At 31.4% G+C, this 18,081-nt stretch overlaps 1 protein-coding gene across 13 annotated transcripts in view; it reads right to left on the bottom strand.

Moving 5' to 3' along the window:
* GPHN (gephyrin) overlaps positions 1-18,081 on the bottom strand; it is a 641,293-nt gene that overhangs the window by 185,126 nt on the left and 438,086 nt on the right. For 9 of the 13 annotated variants that reach the window (XM_032344531.1, XM_032344542.1, XM_032344543.1 and 6 more), the window contains 2 exons: positions 16,437-16,571; positions 590-646 (listed from right to left, as the gene is read on the bottom strand). In XM_032344531.1, the coding sequence (XP_032200422.1) occupies positions 590-646; positions 16,437-16,571 (192 nt within the window). The remainder of the gene's footprint in view (positions 1-589; positions 647-16,436; positions 16,572-18,081) is intronic. The other 4 variants (XM_032344535.1, XM_032344540.1, XM_032344537.1 and 1 more) reach the window with 1 other exon arrangement.

Here is an 18,081-nt window from a genome sequence, read left to right as displayed (position 1 = left end):
CTATATGTGAGCCCATTATACCAGCATCATATAAAATTCTTTTTCTAATTCTTAAGATTTTATATATGTATACACACACATCTATATGTGTATATATGTATATAAAATACATGTTACTAACTCATTGTAATTATTTTTTCTGCAGTGAACTACAAATGGTAATGACACTAACATAACATTTAGTTACTTTTTATAAAAAAAGCAAAAAGGGGAGATAATATTCTGAAAATAAATATTAGTTCTCTGTGTAACGGGAACTTAACACATAGTCAGTGACATCAGTCAGAGGAACGGTTTACTCTAGAACCCCAAATTATAGGCACCTGTAGTGAGACAATTGCCCTTTCTTTTATTTGTGGTGCCATTCAAAGCTAGTTATTTGGCATCTTGCCTTCAGCTGGTTGCTCTATGTGTAGCTGAAACAAACAACAACAAAAAAATATGACCCAACAGCCAATAAAAATATTAAAATAAAAAAAATGGGATGGTGAAAAATGGAAAAAGCCCCCTTCCTCCCACCACCCTCCAAAAAGGAAGAAGTGTAGGCTATAGACGAAATCTTGCCAAAAAATGTTAGAAACATATTTACTTTGAGGGATCCAACTCTACTAGCAACTCCTTTGCTTTCATCCGGCCGTCTAATTTGCTACAATGAGGGAAGATGGGTAAAAAAGACAGAATAAAGAAAAAGTGAACTTAAAAATTTTTCTATACATTAGTAAGTAAAACATGCAAAAACATCATTTGACTCTTTGAAGAATCTCTTAGGAAGCCAAGGAGTTAACTAACCCAGAGGATATATGACATGCTCTGCAAATAGGCTGGTCACTAGAATTGTCTTTATTATAGCATTATTCCTGAGATTAGGAAATGGGGACTTACTTTTGGTTATCTTGGGAACTTCTGATGTAGCAGTATCTGGAATATTGTTACATTTGCGTTTGGTTTACAAAGAACAAAGAATTACAAATATATCTATGCAGAGAACATTGTCTCTTTAAGTGTTATAGTGTCTATTCTGTTGTAATATCAGAAAACATCAATGATATGACTAAAACATGAGTGTTCTCTTAGAGAAAAGATCAGTTTTAACAAGCATCATTCTTGAAAGGTGACAGAATGAAGCTCCTCTGCTTGTTGACCCAAGCACTGAGGTTGTTCAGCTGTCACTGAGATTCCCAATTAAACAATCGTGCTGCCCAACCAGAAAATTTTAATGCCAGACCAATGTTAAATACATTCACTCCCTCAAAACTTTCTTTTATTTCAGTTGAATTTTCCTCTTGGGTAAGATAGGAGAAAGTAATAGTGGAACTACTATTTTAAAAACTGGTTTGACATCACTATGTAAAAGAGAAACGGAAGATTCTCAACACAAAGTGTTTTTATTAGATGAGTTACAAATTAGAATATTTTTCTTTTTTTTTCTTTTTTATAGAGCTATAATAAGAACTAATACTTGGTTAGAGAGGAAGATAAACAAAAAAGTTAGGGAAGAAGAATGAGGAAGCTTCAGACCAAGCACTTTTATACCATGGGTCCTACACATGAAAAATGATGGTTTCCATTCAGACCAACATAGGTCAAGTTACCTGTGATGTTCTGGTGTTTTTTTTTTTTTTTTTTTTTTAAAGACAGTAGAGGAAGCATCAATGTGATAATGTGATGCCAGGTTCCAAGTGTTAAAATCCTCAGGGCAAATAAGAAACCTGACCATGCTACAAAATTACATTTCCTAGAGACAGGGTATAGATTGTCTTAGCCCTTTTAGGATCTCTCTGATAGCATATGGAGATTGCTTAGGAATAATACTGAGAAAACTGAATTTTTATTTTGAAAAAAAAAAAAAAAGCATCATGGTATAAAAGAATTATGTCAACTTTTGGTTTTACTTGATAAAGTTTTTATTAATTCTTCAGCACTAGCTAAATGTTATACCCAAGAGATAATCACCAATTCTTATTCTTCTTAGTCAATACTTTTTAGTCTAATACTAATTAGAATAGCAACACTATAAGAGAGGGCTTCTGAATGGGCAGTGAACTTACAATATCTACTCTTTCTCTTGTGCTATTTTCTTTGATCTTAGAGAACATCTTTATATCAAAACAATTTCCCATTTTAAGTGGAGACTCACAATATCTTGATTATAAAGATAAAGTAGGTAATTTCCTATTAAAAATATAGTCTAATGCCTCATGCTCTTTTCTGAGAACTTTTAGAAACTGAAGATTTTCAGAATTGTTAACAAGTGAACACCATTTTCTACATTGTCTTTTATTTCCAGAAGAGTTAAAATTACACGAATTCCAGCAACATGAGGTATCTTCTTCAAGGTTATTTGTTAATGACAAATCTAGGAAAAACATCCACAGTTTCTGACTTCCAGTTTATAGTTGTATTCCCTCTAGAGACCTGGAAATAAATGGGCTGGAAAAAAATTGATGCTTATAAGATGTATATGTATATGTGTCTCTGTCTTGTGTGTTTATCTGTCTCTCCATCCATGGAAGATATTTAATGTTATTTTATTTATTTATGGGAAAATTTTTTCCCTGAACCATTTCAGTTCCAAATGCAAGTGCAAATACAGAAACTTAATGAGTTGTTAGAGTCACCCATTAACTCTAAATGTGAAAAATAGACTATAATACCAATTTATTTTTATTTTTATTATTTTTTAAAATAATACCAACTTAAACAAAGATGTTGGGAACAGAAAGCTCATCTGTCCAATGCTTGACATCAATTTTCTGTATATAAATCTGACTTTGTAAATTTAAAACTGTCATAAGAAACAACTTTAGAAAACCATGTAGTTGTTATCAAAGCCAGAAGTGGCTGTATTTCAACTGTTACGTGATTTTTTTGTGGTCCCTGAACCAGGTTTAATAGCTAATACTGAAAAACTTCAGAAAGAATTCAAAAAAGATTTGTCTCATAAATTAAATATGAAAACCAGAGAAAAGTAACTTCAGTAGATTTTAGTTTAATACTCTCATTTATTCTAGTCAACCCTTAATCATCAAATATGATGAAGTAATATAAATAAAAGAAATTCATAGCTAACCCAAATGCCTGATTATTTTTCTTTGATAAGAAGTTAAAAGTAATCACAAAAGATTAGCATTTGGGTTAGATAAATTACTTTACTCTTCATGATAATTATTATATCCTACATCATTAGCTAATTTTATCCATATTTGTCTATGAGGTTAAACATTTTGCATCAGTAACTAAGAGACGCCTTTATCACATATAGGATTATTGCAATATAAATGAAGTTTGAGAATTGGATGTAAAGAATTGTAGGGGTTATGACTGGTTGAGATTATTAGTTTATGAAGTTTGAAAATTAAAACAAAACAAAAACAAAAATGTTATCATTAATGTTTTTCTACTCTGAAGAAAACATTTTATAGGTATTTCATTGTGATTTCAAAAGGCATAAGTCAGAGGGTCAAAAAAATTTCAATTTTTATTCAGCCTCTCAGCTATAATATATCTATTAAAAATAATCTGAAAATATTGCAAAGTATCACCTCTTTTGCAGCCTCCTGGAAATCTTTCGTCAGAGATTAATTACAGAGGAATCTATCCTCAAGGATTAATTACCAGGATGTAGCCTATAAAGCAGTGAAATGACTCTGCTATATTTATTTACCTTTTTCATAAGAGCTTGAATTCTAGAAATATCCTGCAACAAAAGAAACTGCCTGGATGCTAATACAATATGGGTTGGTCATTATTTTTTATTTAGAACAATTCTCCAAATCCAAACTCACTATATAATCATTTCCACTGTTAACAAGGTAGAAAATTATCCCATCTCAAAAAAAAAAAAAAAGAAAAGAAAAGAAAAAAAAAGAAAACTCTTCCATCTCACCCTCACTTCCCCTGCCAATAAATAGTTTAAATGTTTTATCTGTATTAAAGGAAATGTAGATTTTGGAGTAGAAATCCAACTTTATATTAATTTTCAAAATAAAATATAAAAGTTGAAAGAAATTTTAGGCTTGTAAAAGCGACATTAAGTTAGGTTCCTACACCACTGGGTGTATGTATTCACACTTCTCTTTAGTTATTATAGATTTATCAAAAAATCTGAGAAGAGATGGTATATTTTCTGTATTTGAACTTAGGTCTAGACAGGTTCAGGGGCTTTCTAGAGACATGTCAATAAAAAAATGCTCTGTACTATTAAATTTTCACTCAGGTCTTTTCATTAAACTTTAGGCTCTCATTTATGGAATGGCTAAGGTAGATTTCCTCTTTCTCTCATAATATATTTTATATTCATTTGAATTAAAATGGCACAGATTAAGCAAACATTTTTCCTTGCTTTTTTTTGCCTTAGTAACTGAATTACTTTATTTTTAGAATTACCTATAATTTATATTCAGAACTACCCTGGCAGACAAATATTTCTAACCCTATTTTATTATGCTACTTTTTTTTTTTTTTAAAGATTTTATTTATTTATTTGACAGACAGAGATCACAAGTAGGCAGAGAGGCAGGCAGAGAGAGAGGGGGAAGCAGGCTCCCTGCTGAGCAGAGAGCCCGATACAGGGCTCGATTACAGAACCCGGGGATCATGACCTGAGCAGAAGGCAGAGGCTTTAACCCACTGAGCCACCCAGGCACCCCTATGCTACTGTTTTCTTAAGTATGGGTATCAATGAGAGGAAATAAAACTTTTTTCTTAGAAATTGTTTATCTTTTAACCAATACCACTCAATATATATTGGTATAACTATGGATTGCTTCTTATAGTTATGATTTGGAGGAGATTTTTAAAAATCTCCTTTGAAAATTAAAATGTTGCAAAACAAAAAATTTTATCACTAGTAATTTTTCTACCCTGAAGAAAACATTTTGTAAGTATTTCATTGTGATTTCAAAAGAGGGTCAAAAACATTTCAACTTTCTATTCAGCCTGTCAGCTAGAATATATTTAACAGAATAGAATATATTTAACAAAATAATTATTAAAAACCATCTGAAAATATTGCAGTGTATCACCTCAGAGCTCAAAAATTAAACATACTCTTGAAAATAAATACTTTTGGGATCTGGTTAATATTTTAATTAACTATACTTCATCTCTTTCAATAAAACTGTTGCTTCATCATAAAACAACTGTTTCATTTGTGACTTATTAAGGCAAAGTAAAAAAGAAGGAAGAAATGAAAGGAAGGTGACAATTATATGTCAAGTAAAAATAAATAATGCATTTCTGGAGAAAAGCAATATGATTATAAACTAAACCAACAAAAGAATAGAGAAGACCAAGGAAAGAGTTGCAAAGGTTAACAAGGAAAAGAGAAGTCAAAATCAGAATCTTGTTAGCACGTCACAGATCCACCAACCTACCTCTTCCTGACAAAAAATTTTTATCCTTAGGAAATCCTTCCTATTTAAGGATCTTATTTCTCATGATATACTAACATATGAAATTATTTATTTATAGTTTATTATGGATTTAATTTTGATCTTTAAGTTTCTATAATAGCTTTGATTCCAAAACAATCTATACAAAATTAGACTTTTCAGCAAGTTATTTCCTGCCAGAGTTTACATAATGCAATCCATGTTCTTTTCTTTTCAAATTTCTTATCTCTCTGAAAGAAATTATGAAGCCCATCAATGGTGTGGTATAAAAGTTATTAAGCACTTTGAAATAACTTAAAGTAGTACAGTGTACGTTACTAAGAATTATTTATTATTTGTATGAAACAGAAAACATTTTATTTTAAAACTTCCACTGAAATGTGATATAATTTTCTACCCAGCAAGATTGAGAATTGAATGGTTTAGCCTAGATATTAAAATGCTCCTGTATAAATATAGTTATAAAAACAAATAAATAGTTGGCTTTATGAAGATCTGTTATAAATCTGAAAAGCAGGCATTATCTGTCATTATCAGACCCTATTTGAATAACAAAAATTTTTATTTTTCTGGTTTAAAAAATAATATAGATTACAAAATAATTTGCAATTCTATCTCTATGCACTATTGTTTACCTATTTTTTTCTAACCACATATTTTATTTTGAGCTTTCCCCCCATGTCATTAAGTACTCCAAAAGATATGATTTTTTTGGGGTTATATAAATAATTCAAATATGCATGTGTAAATTATTTAACCATAGACATTAAGGTTGGTTCTAATTTTTTATGAATTTGAAAAATGGTATAATAAATAATCTTATATATAAGTCTTTAATGGCTTCTTTGATAGTTTCTACTGGATATATTTATGGCAACTGTGATTGATTAAAATATAAGAAAAATTTTAAGGATATATTATATCCTTACATATATGTTCACTTGAAAGGTCACACAGACTTATATTCCTTCCTATTAGTGTCAATAGGAATAATCAGGTCACTGCTCATTATAGTATGGATGATTATAATTTAAAAATGGTTTTTATTGGGGGTGCCTGGGTGGCTCAGTGGGTTAAAGCCTCTGCTTTCGGCTCAGGTCATGATCCCAGGGTTCTGGGATCAAGCCCCGCGTCGGGCTCTCTGGTCAGGAGGGAGCCTGCTTTCCTTCCTCTCTCTCTGCCTACCTCTCTGCCTACTTGTGATCTCTGTCTGTCAAGTAAATTAAAAAAAAAAAAAAAAAAAGGTTTTTATTGGACTGCAAAATTTGTATTGTTTTAAATTTAAAATAGATTTCTAGTGACAGGATGCATGTTTTTTGATAATTTCTTTGCTGAATTTCTTTCTTTTTATAAAATGGCTGTTCTTGCTCTTTAGTTATTTTATTTCATTTTTCCCTATGAGCTTAGAAGAGCTCTTTGGATTATAACACTTTATCTGATAGATTTATTGCAATTTTTTTTTTCTCATATCAACTCCTCTCTAAGGTCTTTGAGAGCAGGGCTAAGAAGTCTATCTACTGCTGTATTCCCAATTACCCAGCATAGTACTTGAGATAATAGTCCCTAAAAAAATATTCATTGAATTATATTTCTGAATTAATGTATTGTTTTGTTTTTAATGAAAGGAAAAAGTAGGGACAGCAGGTGATGCTGAAATTTTGGGCAAGAAAATACATGACCAGTTTTAGGATATATACTATTTTACAATAAAGATCTAGAGATTATGTTAGTTTGAGATATGCTCAGTTGAACTCATGTATTGAACTACGTGAGACACAGCAGTTAATTCCATGGATTTGAATCATGGCTCTATCTAATCAACTCCAAAATTAGCTGCAAAAATAATGATGGCCCTTTGTTCAGCTGCTTTTTGCACAAAACACACCTCCCAAAGCATTAAAAATACATTTATACAAAGCAAAGCTATTAAGCGGAACTGAAAAGTGGTATTCATAATTTCACTATTCCTTGTATTTCTACAGTTCTTACTTTCCTCTCTTCCTATAACTTGAATACAACTCCAGTGGATACCTAGAGAAACCAGTATTCCATTTAAAAGAGATGAGCTTGATATGAATGAGAAAGATCTTAAATGAGGTTAGAATGTTTTCAGGTGATGATCTCTACCTCTATGTAGTAGCATGGAATGCAAAAGCTGGGATGAATGGCCTTAATTATTTTATATTAATTAGATACTAATATAATATTAGAGAGAAGGGCTAACTAGAGTGATAATATTTATTCAAGTCAGTGGAGAAACTTATTTCAAAGGAATGATATTATAGGCCTACAAGGGAATTTAGAGGCTGATTAATTTAATACCAGGGTGCTACAGAAATAGAAACTGAAGTCTATTAGCTCTCAAAATTTGTAAGTGGCTGTCTGGGGCTGATACTCAATATTTCGTATCTCATAATGCAATACTTCTACATACTCAATGTTGTTACTTTTTCAAACAACTTTGGATCCATAATTTTTAAATGTCTGCTAGTAAATCAGTCAAATACAAATGCTAAACTTGCTTCTTCCATAATATCACTAAACTGAATTAACAGATATGCAAAAATAATCTGTTTTTGGTATTCATATAAATTATAGGAATCAAGGGCCTAAAAGTACTGCATGTACTCTCAGAGGTAGAATTAATACAAGCTGTTAAGTTTAATGTAAAGAAGACTAAAACACTTAACCTCTGGAAGATTATTACACCTTTGTTTTTAAATCTGGGAAATAGGAAATGCCTGAGATATCCAAATAGGGGCTGGCAAAAATACTAGGCTACAACCAAAGAGCAGAATGCCAAACAATAAGTAATAATAACGTTGCAGAAGACAATTTTTAAAAATGTAAAGAAGTTCATGACATAGGAAGATGTTCATATCACTAAATGAATAAAGTAGATTAAAATATTATATAGTTTAAGAATAACAGCTAACATTTATTGAGCACTTCCTGTATTTCAAACACTGTGATAAGTTATTTGCTTTTTTAAAATTTAAGCTTTAAAACATTCTGTGAGGCAAACAGTATTATTTTTCATTTAGATTAGATAAATAAGATTATAGAGGTAAAGTAACTTTCTAAAAGCCACACATCTAGAAAGTGATAAAGCTGATATTCCTCACCAGGTTTGTCAGACTCTAGAACCTGAGCTCTTAATTACTGTCTTCCCATTATTATCCATTTATATAAAATATTTAAATTTATAGAAAAAAAATAACAGATTAATACAAAGCAAAATTTAGATGTTGCTATTTATTAAGGGTAGGCATACAGGAACTCTTTTTTTTCTTTTTCTTTTTTTGCTGTAAAATAAGTATATATATTACTTTTTTAAAATAAAAAAACACCATGCTACTTACAGACTATCTAAGCTATAAAACTATTAACTCTAAAGCTAATAATTTCTGGTTAGCTATATCTTTTCAGGCTAATCAAAATTCAGGCTAATCAAAATTCATTTGCAAGTTCAGATTCCAGGATAGCAATTTTCCATTTCACAGTTAAGTTATACTCAGCTTCAATGATGAACATAATTCTGTGAACATTCAATAATTAGAAAAGAATCAGGGGAATTCCATTTTCAATTTCCATAATATATAAAGGCAGAGGGGATACCTAATCAGATAAATGAAGAAACAGAAATTAATGTATAATCCTGCATATTTAGCAGAATGTTGCAGAATAACCATTTAAAATAATTTGTAAATTCAAAATTAATAGCTAAAGTATACTGTATTTATCTAATACCAGTTTTTCAAAGTATGAAATGCTTTATCATACTGGGTAATACCTTTCTCATTAGAAAAGGATATAAGAGAACCATCCTTTATTTGAAGCCTCAAAAATCTGTTTTGCTATCAAGCCAGAGTAAATAACAAAACATACATGTTACAGAGGAGAAAGTAAGCAATAATGAACGAGTGAAAATCAGTTATAACTATAGCAGCCAGGCATTTAATGAAAATAAAGAAAAGAGCTTGGTGGGTATACAGAATGCTAGGTGAGTATTTATATGTGTCAGTATTAGCCCAATAATGTCAATCTGATTATTTTAGAAAAAGCTAAAAATTTATATTTTTATTTAAATATCTCACCAAGTTTAAGTGTTTCAAGCTAATTAAAAAAAAACAATTATATCCCTAATAAAATGATCTTCCAACAACTATGCTATGACTTAAGAGAGGGCTCTCTGTAGATTTATTAGGAGACAACATCCTGGGTAAAAATCAGTTGGTACCCAAATATAGAAGTAGCATCACATTAGAAATGAGTAGAGTTTGTCAGAAACTACAAGTTCTGGCTATGTGTCTTCAAAAGACTTAAAGTCTTCTTTCATTTTGAATCAGGGAGGAGAAACTCTTCCCTGCCCTAGAACTAATATGGATCACAGAGTTGGGGTGAGTCATTTGTAATGCTTAAGCATGGTACTGGTGGTCATTTACATAAAGGATATAATCTCTGGACTGAGAATACCAACATAACACTGTCTCAGTGGAAGATAAGATTCAGCATACATATTCTGACCTAGGATATTTTCAAGAAACATAAGCCACTTATTTTGTTGAACTAGTGATAATTTAAGTATGGTCCATGGACCCACGAAGGTCCGAGACCTTTTCAGGAGCCCAGAGGCCAGATTATTTTTTTATTTTTATTTTTATCTTTTTAAGATTTTATTTATTTATTTGACAGAGAGAGACACTTCGAGAGAGGAAACATAAGCAGGGGAAGTGGAAGAGGGAGAAGCAGGCTTCCCGCTGAGCAGGGAGCCTGAGGCAGGGCTTGAACCCAGGATCCTGGGATAAGGATCTGAGCCCAAGGCAGACACCTAACGACTGAGCCACCCAGGCGCCCCAAGGCCAGATTATTTTAACAATAGTACTAAGACATTATTTTCCTTTTTCAGCATATTGACATTTGCACTGATGGCACAAAATCAAAACAGTGGATCCAAACAGTATGAATAGTCATATTATTCACTACTATGTACTAATAGTTAAAACAACAACAACAACAACCCAAAACTAACAGTTTCAAAAAAGAAAAGGTAGTTTCACTTAACATTGTCTTTAATGAAACAGTGAATACTAATTTAATTAAAACTTGTCCCTTTAGTGTGACAAAATGGGAAGTATGAATAAAATACTTCTATTGCATACCAAAGGATGATGGTTTTCTCAAGGAAAAGCACTTCTGCAGTTGAGGTATAAACAAAACTAACCAGGTTTTGCACAGCATTATTTTCACTTAAATGAATGAAGAATGACAGACAAACTATGATTATTCAGACTTAGATGTTTGGTAGATATTTTCTCAAAAGTGAATGAAATGAACCTGCCATTTTAAGGAAAACAGGATCTATCGCCTTTTTTTTTTTTGCCAAGCATAAAATTCTAGCTTTAAAGCAAAAATGAGAATTGGGGAAAACACGTATCACCATGAGTTTGAGAGCTTCCAATGCTTTTTCAATCAGCGTGGTAGTTATATCAAAGAAGATAATTTTTTGGTATAATATAATGAAATATGTCAACATTTGGAAGAACTTATACTTTCTAAGTGACAACAAATATATTCCAAAACCATGCCTGGTTATAAGATTCATTCAAAGTTCAAAATGGACCAAGAAATTTTAATATATCAGAGTGTAATATAGTCTGTGAGAGCATTTTAGATTTCATACTTCAACTAACCTTTAATAAACTATCAATTGTAAATTTTTGGTGTAGTGTCAAAAGAATATCCATGACTATATGAAAATGCTAGTCCTTTTTCTTCTAACTACATAACTGTGTGAAGCGGAATTTGTTTTTTTGTTTTTCCATATTCTTCAACCAAAACATATCACAACAGACCAAAGTACAGAAACAGATGTGAGAATCCAGTTGTATTCTATTAAACCAGACATTAAAACATATTTGGGAAATATAAAATAATGCCATCCTTTTCCAACTTTTGTTTTGGAAAATATTATTTTCATTACAGTGTTGTTTATGTTAGCATATAAAGGCTTTATTACTCTTATTCTGAAGCAAATAACATTAAAAATTTTTTCAGTTTTAATTTCTGGTACAGGAAATATTGCTAGGCGTGACCCACAGAAGTTATTAAGAGTCTTAATTTTCAAGTGGTCCTGAGACCATTAAATTTGAGAATTGCCAAATTTGACCCATAATGTTGAGACTATTATTGTTCAGTACTCCCCAGATGGGGCAACTAACTTTGCACAAAAGTAAACTTACATTTTTATGTCCAGAGAATGTACTACTGATATCACTAATTCTGTGCTTTCCAAGCATTTTGGCACTTGTGGATTCTGCATATACAACCCATAAATTTCTATGTTATTAATAGTTGAACAGATTTTGATATACCAATGTTGATATAATTTCAGACAAAAGCAAAAGAAACATATTTAAAGTAATCTTACTGATTTTGTTTAGGCTCTTCAAAATAGTAGAAAATAATCTGCAGGGTCCAGTTAGTGTTTAACTCTTTATTCAATTTAAATTCCTCTGCTCAAAGGAAAATAATAGAAACCTAGAGTGAAGTCACAATTCTGCATTTTGTTTGAATTAAGATTAGACATTAGTGTATCAACATACCCTTCATTATTAAGTTATTTCAATATATATAGTTTTTAGTAATATCATAACCTTTAGTTTTAGATAGATAGGATTTATATTTTCTTCCTAAGAAGAAAAAAAATAACTTGTTGGTTAGTTTGGGTACAAAATTCTATTTTAATCTTTAAGGTACACAGAATATGTGACTGTAGATTACATTTATTTTTAAAGCCAAACCAGATGCTTAATGAATAAAAAGATAATTAAATCGGTCTTTAAAAATTATTCCTTATTTTAACAACATCTACTGGGAATAGTGCATTGATTGAAAAGTTTGGATTTTTTTTTCCTTTTGCTCTGGTTTTTTCCTTTTGCTCTGGTCATTATTCTCTACCCCATGCCTCTTGATTTCAAATAGAGATGCTACTGCCTTTTATAACTGAAAAATCAGCATTTATTTAAGTTGTGAGTCATGTTTACTTTATAAGAGAATTTATCTGTTATAGAATTATTCTTTTAGCAAACAATTTTTGGGAGATTATCACTATGTTAGAATGTGAGTCTTCTAGATATTGCCCACTATTATTTAAAAGGAATCTACATACTCTGACTTTCTTGGATAAGCCACTTTTTACTTAGGCCAATAAAAGATTAAAATTAAAATTAAAATCTGTTCTTAAAAAATATTCACAGTTTCATAAAGCAAGTGGAGTGAAAATCATCTGTAATTTCAATCAGATTTTATTTAAAAAAACTGGTATAAAAGAGAAATGACTTTTCCCTCACATATAATAAAATAATATATCATCATTTCAGCACAACAAATAAATATTGTTGGAGATGATACCATTTAATAAAGAATTGTTTAGAAAAGTTGGTTGTCTTCATTAGATTGCATATTAAAAAGGAAATCCAAATGGTATATTTTATAGATCCTGTTCCCACCATAGCTGGTAATCTTAAACAGTAAAAGGACAATCTATGATATTATATTATAGTAAACATATAAAATGTGATGTTGAATATTATAAACAAAATAATGTTTAATATTATAGTCGTTGACTTAAAAAACCAGATGCACAAAGGTAAATGAATAAGAAATCTTTTAGCTTAAATACAGCCCAGTTGATAAAAAGCTACAGAGGGAAGGTGCTTCTGGTGATTATTTCCAGAGTATTCTGTACTCTTGGTGATAAATTATGGCATTTATACGTCATTATAATTTGTAGCTGCCTATTTTGTCTGTTTGTAATAGAAAGAACAATGTCTACTGCTCACCACTGCTTTCCCAGCACTGGCAGAGAGAGGCAAGGACTGCCTTTCTTTATAATCATGAAGTTCAGAAAATTTGAGCAACTTCCTTAAGTTAGTGTGGTTATTAAGCAGAGAAGCCAACATCTGAATCCATGTCTCCTATTATCAAGTGTTCTTTCTACTGATGATCATTCAAAACCATATTGTATTTCCGTTGTAAAGAAAATATATTTGCATATATATTTCTTCACATGATAAACTGCATGTCTAATCTGAAATGTAGAAGAGGATTTCTATGGGGTTTATTAGGTACTAAATTATAAATATCAGCACCAAGATGCAGTAACAGTAACAATGTCAAACTCGTTAGTGTTACAATTTTATGCTGGATATAATCCTGGAATGTCTCATATGTATCTCAGATTGAATACATTCAAAACCATAATGTATTAGCTCCTTTCTCTTACCCTCAAAATGAGTTTCTTCTCGTATTATTCCTTAATATAGTTAATAACATCACCCTTTACCCATATCTCAAATTAGAAGCCTGGCATTTAGACTTTCCTGCCCTAAATTTTTATGCTACAAAATAAACAATTCACCTAGAATAGATTTAAGTGCTAAAACCTATGGTCCTTGCAATCTGATGCAGTAGGCAAAGGCAAAAAAAAAAATATTAAAATAAAAGTGAAGTAATATCTGAAGTTGGATTATGAAGTCACTGGATTAGGCTTTCATGTAGTAATGAAATTTTAGTCTGAGAGTTCTTGACTGGTGATAATTGGCTGGTGACAACTGTGTTTAAAGTGGTCATTACTAAAAAAATGATACAAAAATAAAGCGGTCATTATTGCTGAATATAATTATCAAAACTTCCACCCAACACAAATCTTTTATTTTGCTTTTATTCATCCTTCATATCCCAGGTGAAGTGTTCTCTGATAATCCTATCTAAGTAATGTTTTCCTCCTATTTTCTATCAGTATAACTTTTTCATTTCTGCTTAGCATAAATTTCAATTTAAAACTGTTATGGTGAAATTATAATTATTAGAATGATTTGTTTACCTACCTATTTATTTTAATAAACCATCAACTATACTGTAAACTCCAAGGTCAGAGATTATATCTGTCACTGTTATAGAAACACATATTATAGTATCTAGTTTAGATTTAATTAAGCAGTCTTATAATTTGAGACTTTCAATAGATTAATTTGACTTTCTTCACTTCCTCTAAAAAAAAATCGATATTCAAACTAGTTTTTTATTATATTAGTATTCTGGTTCAGCCTTGGAAGTTTAATTTTAAAAGTACACTGAAGTGCTAATTTTATATTTTAGGTATATATTCTAGGTAAAAATTATCTAGAAGGAAAAGAACCTTATTCCTAGGTAAAAATACAGAAAAAAAATCCTAGAAAAAAAAAGATACCAAAATACACTGCTTTATTTGAATTCATTGTTATTTTGAACATCTAAGTGATAACTAAGGAAAAAATATTAAGACAAGCTATTTGTTCTCTTTAAGTTTTGTAATGAGCAAATTAACTTAATAGATGTTAATATTTTTATTTTTATGATTTCACTTTAGTAAATTTGGAATGCCAAGTTATTTTAGGATAGCATTTAGTATTTCTTTTATAATTGTGATATAATTACAAAGTTTTAAAAAGGCTCAAGAACTACTATGTTTAATTAAATTTAGCATAGATATTTATGTTCATGGTATATTATTAAGGAAAAGAATACTGCATCTTGAATAGTCCCATTTTCCCAACATTTAGATCTTAATATTTGGTGAATGACTAAACATTTATAGTGGACTAAACGTTTAGCTTTATTTTCCAGACTTCAGAAATGAGTATGGCTTGTTCAGTTGGGATTTAATGTAAACAATAAATTCTTTTGTTTTAAAAATTCAAAAGACATGAATAAGATTCTTCTAACCAATTCAAGTCTTAGAACTCCATGTTTTCATTCAGTTGAAGATGCACCTGAATGGCATTAACATATATTTTATGTCTAGAATGTTCTTATAGTTTTTCTTCATTGAAGACTTAGAACCATAATTCTTTAAACTATAAAATCATATTGGTTATATTTGACACAAATCTAAAAGCGATGATATACAACAGTAACACTGTGAGGACTCTGCTGAGAAGGTTGTACTATGGTATGCAAAAGCAACTGCACTACATATATGAAGAACTGCTTGAGATTACTTTTAAGTAAAGTCCATTTATAACATTCTTAAAACTCATGAAAAAGTTGGATTTAACGAAGACAGTTATGTAAGTTGTAAATCTGATGACAGAGAAGAAGCCACAGTTTGAAAAGTTACCTATAGATCCCTTGAATAAATTTAGTGTACAGCTGATATCTAATACCATATCTTGTTAAATAAGAAGGAATGTCACTGTTAATCTTTTCATGTTAATACTGGATCCATCATATAGAAAACTTGAAAGCACAAATGACTAACTTAACCAGGAAAGGGACATTACAAAAGAAAGAAGTTACAGCTACAATTATATCTGCTACTTAATTTATCATACGTCAAGATGTGAGGCAGCAAATAAATGTCTAATCCTCTTTAACTCCCACACATGATTCAGTACTTGAGAAAAATTATAAGAAATAAATACTAAAAAATTTCCTTCCTCCCCCAAAGGTTGGCATTAAAACTTTCCTTCTAATCAATTTAGATTTGTTTCCAAATATTAGGCAGCAACATTCCAAGTTGATTATGTTTGAAAAAATTTGGAATGATACTAGAGCAGGGAGCTACCCCAGCCTGGACAAGCTAAAAAAAAAAAAAAAAAAAAAAAAAAAAATTTCTTTTGGTGACATTTTTTTATTTTGTTAATCTTACTTTTTATCAGCCAGAAATGCATTCATCCTTTGCATAAACAAATAACTTCACATCTATACTGATGAGTATGCTAAAAAATAACAAGTCTAAAACAAAGAAACAGGAGCTACAGAAAATACCTGTAGCTGTGATGTAGGAGTAGACATTTTACATGAAATTTCTATTGTCTTACTGTTGGCCTAATTTGAGAATCTGTGAAACGGTAAGTGGTAATTATCTTATAGTCCGTTCATTTTCTCATTGCATTATCTTGCATGCAATCCAACCTTGACAAGTAGAGGGAAATATTGGTTAAACTTCCCAAACTCGTATAGTAGGACAAGTTTAAGGTGCCAAGGAACTGTACCTACTTTTGGTGTTGGGCAGGAAGCTGTAGAAAGGCGAGATGTAGCCTGAGCACGAGGCGATTCTGAAGGAGTAGTGCTGAGGGAAGCAGTGTCTCGTGGGAGCACCTGAACGCCACGAGATATGATGGAGTCTGGAATCTGAACAAGAAAAACAAGGACAGTTTAATGTTCTGAAAATATCAACAATATTAAAATCTTCTTTCTTTCTTTCTTTCTTTCTTTCTTTCTTTCTTTCTTTATTTTTGGGGGGCATTCTTTGCTGAGTAGCTCTCATATATTTGGTCTCACTCACTGTTAAGTATAAATGCATCCAACAATTTGGGATAGGAGAGAAAACTTCAGTTTTAAAATACTTTCTCTTGCCAAATAATATTTCATGACACTTTTTTATGAGAGGCAGTCTAGCATTGTAGTTAAGGAGTTAAGTGCTGGGGCACCTGTGTGGCTCAGTGGATTAAAGCCTCTGCCTTCCACTCAGGTCATGATCCCAGGGTCCTGGAATCGAGCCCCGCATTGGGCTCTCTGCTTAGCAGGGAGCCTGCTTCCCCCCCTCTCTCTGCCTACTTGTGATCTCTGTCTGTCAAATAAATAAATAAAATCTTAAAAAAAAAAAAAAAAAAGCGAAGTATTCAGCATTCATGTACTGGCTCTGCCATTTAATACTTATTTAAATCCAAGATTCATTGTTTATGTATAACACCCAGAGCTCCATGCAATACATGACCTCCTTAATACCCACCACCAGGCTCACCCCCCCAGCCCCCTCTAAAACCCTCAGTTTGTTTCTTGGAGTCCACAGTCTCTCATGGTTCATCTCCCCCTCTAACTCACTTTTCCTTTCCTTCAAAAACTAATGATGTATTTTAGGGTGACTAACATAACACAGTAAAAAAGAGAAAAATTTAATTTCTAGATATTTTCCATTTTCCTTTCAGATTCTCCACTCTTCATCCTCTTGACTCTAAGTTGACCTGTACAGATAGAATCAACAGGCTACTCTGTGCTCTCTAGTTTCTAGTTGGGCTCAACCAGTGCCAGGAAACTGAAAGGTTAGAAGAGAGTAGGGTCTGATCTTTATTCTCCTGGCTCCTTCTCTACCAGGTTACCACAGGTTGGCTAAGTCACAGCTCCCGGTCAGGTTGGCTCAGTCAGAGCCCCTGGTCACCTGATGGGCTTGCAGCTCTTTTCTGGATTTCAGTAGCAGTTCCCTCCCTTTGCCCCATTAGGACTAGGGATATTGATGGTTCCCAGTATTACTAGTCCCACGGCACTGCATTGTGTCTTGCTGTTTTCTCTAAAATCTGCCCAAACCTTTGTAGACACTTTAGTTCCTTATTAAAACTCTTCTTAATTATCCATTTAACTATGCTATGACTTCTTTGAGGACACTGATGGTTCTGCTTTTTAAATCACCATTTCCTTTACCTAAAAAAAAAAATTAAGATAACAATAGCATCTACCTCACTGGATTACTGTTGAGGATTAAATAAGATAATGCATATAAACTATCTAGCACTACAAAGTATTAAATACTCAATAAATATTGACTATTACTACTGATACCTATCAACATGGTAAAAATCGACATAATTGACTATCACTATTCTAAAAATATATGAACATAAGGACTAATAATGTGATTATTAAT

This window comes from Mustela erminea, chromosome 5, assembly GCF_009829155.1.
Source record: "Mustela erminea isolate mMusErm1 chromosome 5, mMusErm1.Pri, whole genome shotgun sequence".
NCBI classification, from domain to species: domain Eukaryota; kingdom Metazoa; phylum Chordata; class Mammalia; order Carnivora; family Mustelidae; genus Mustela; species Mustela erminea.
The sequence above is the reverse complement of the archived record's forward strand: the minus strand, read 5'-3'. Positions and strand labels throughout refer to the sequence as shown.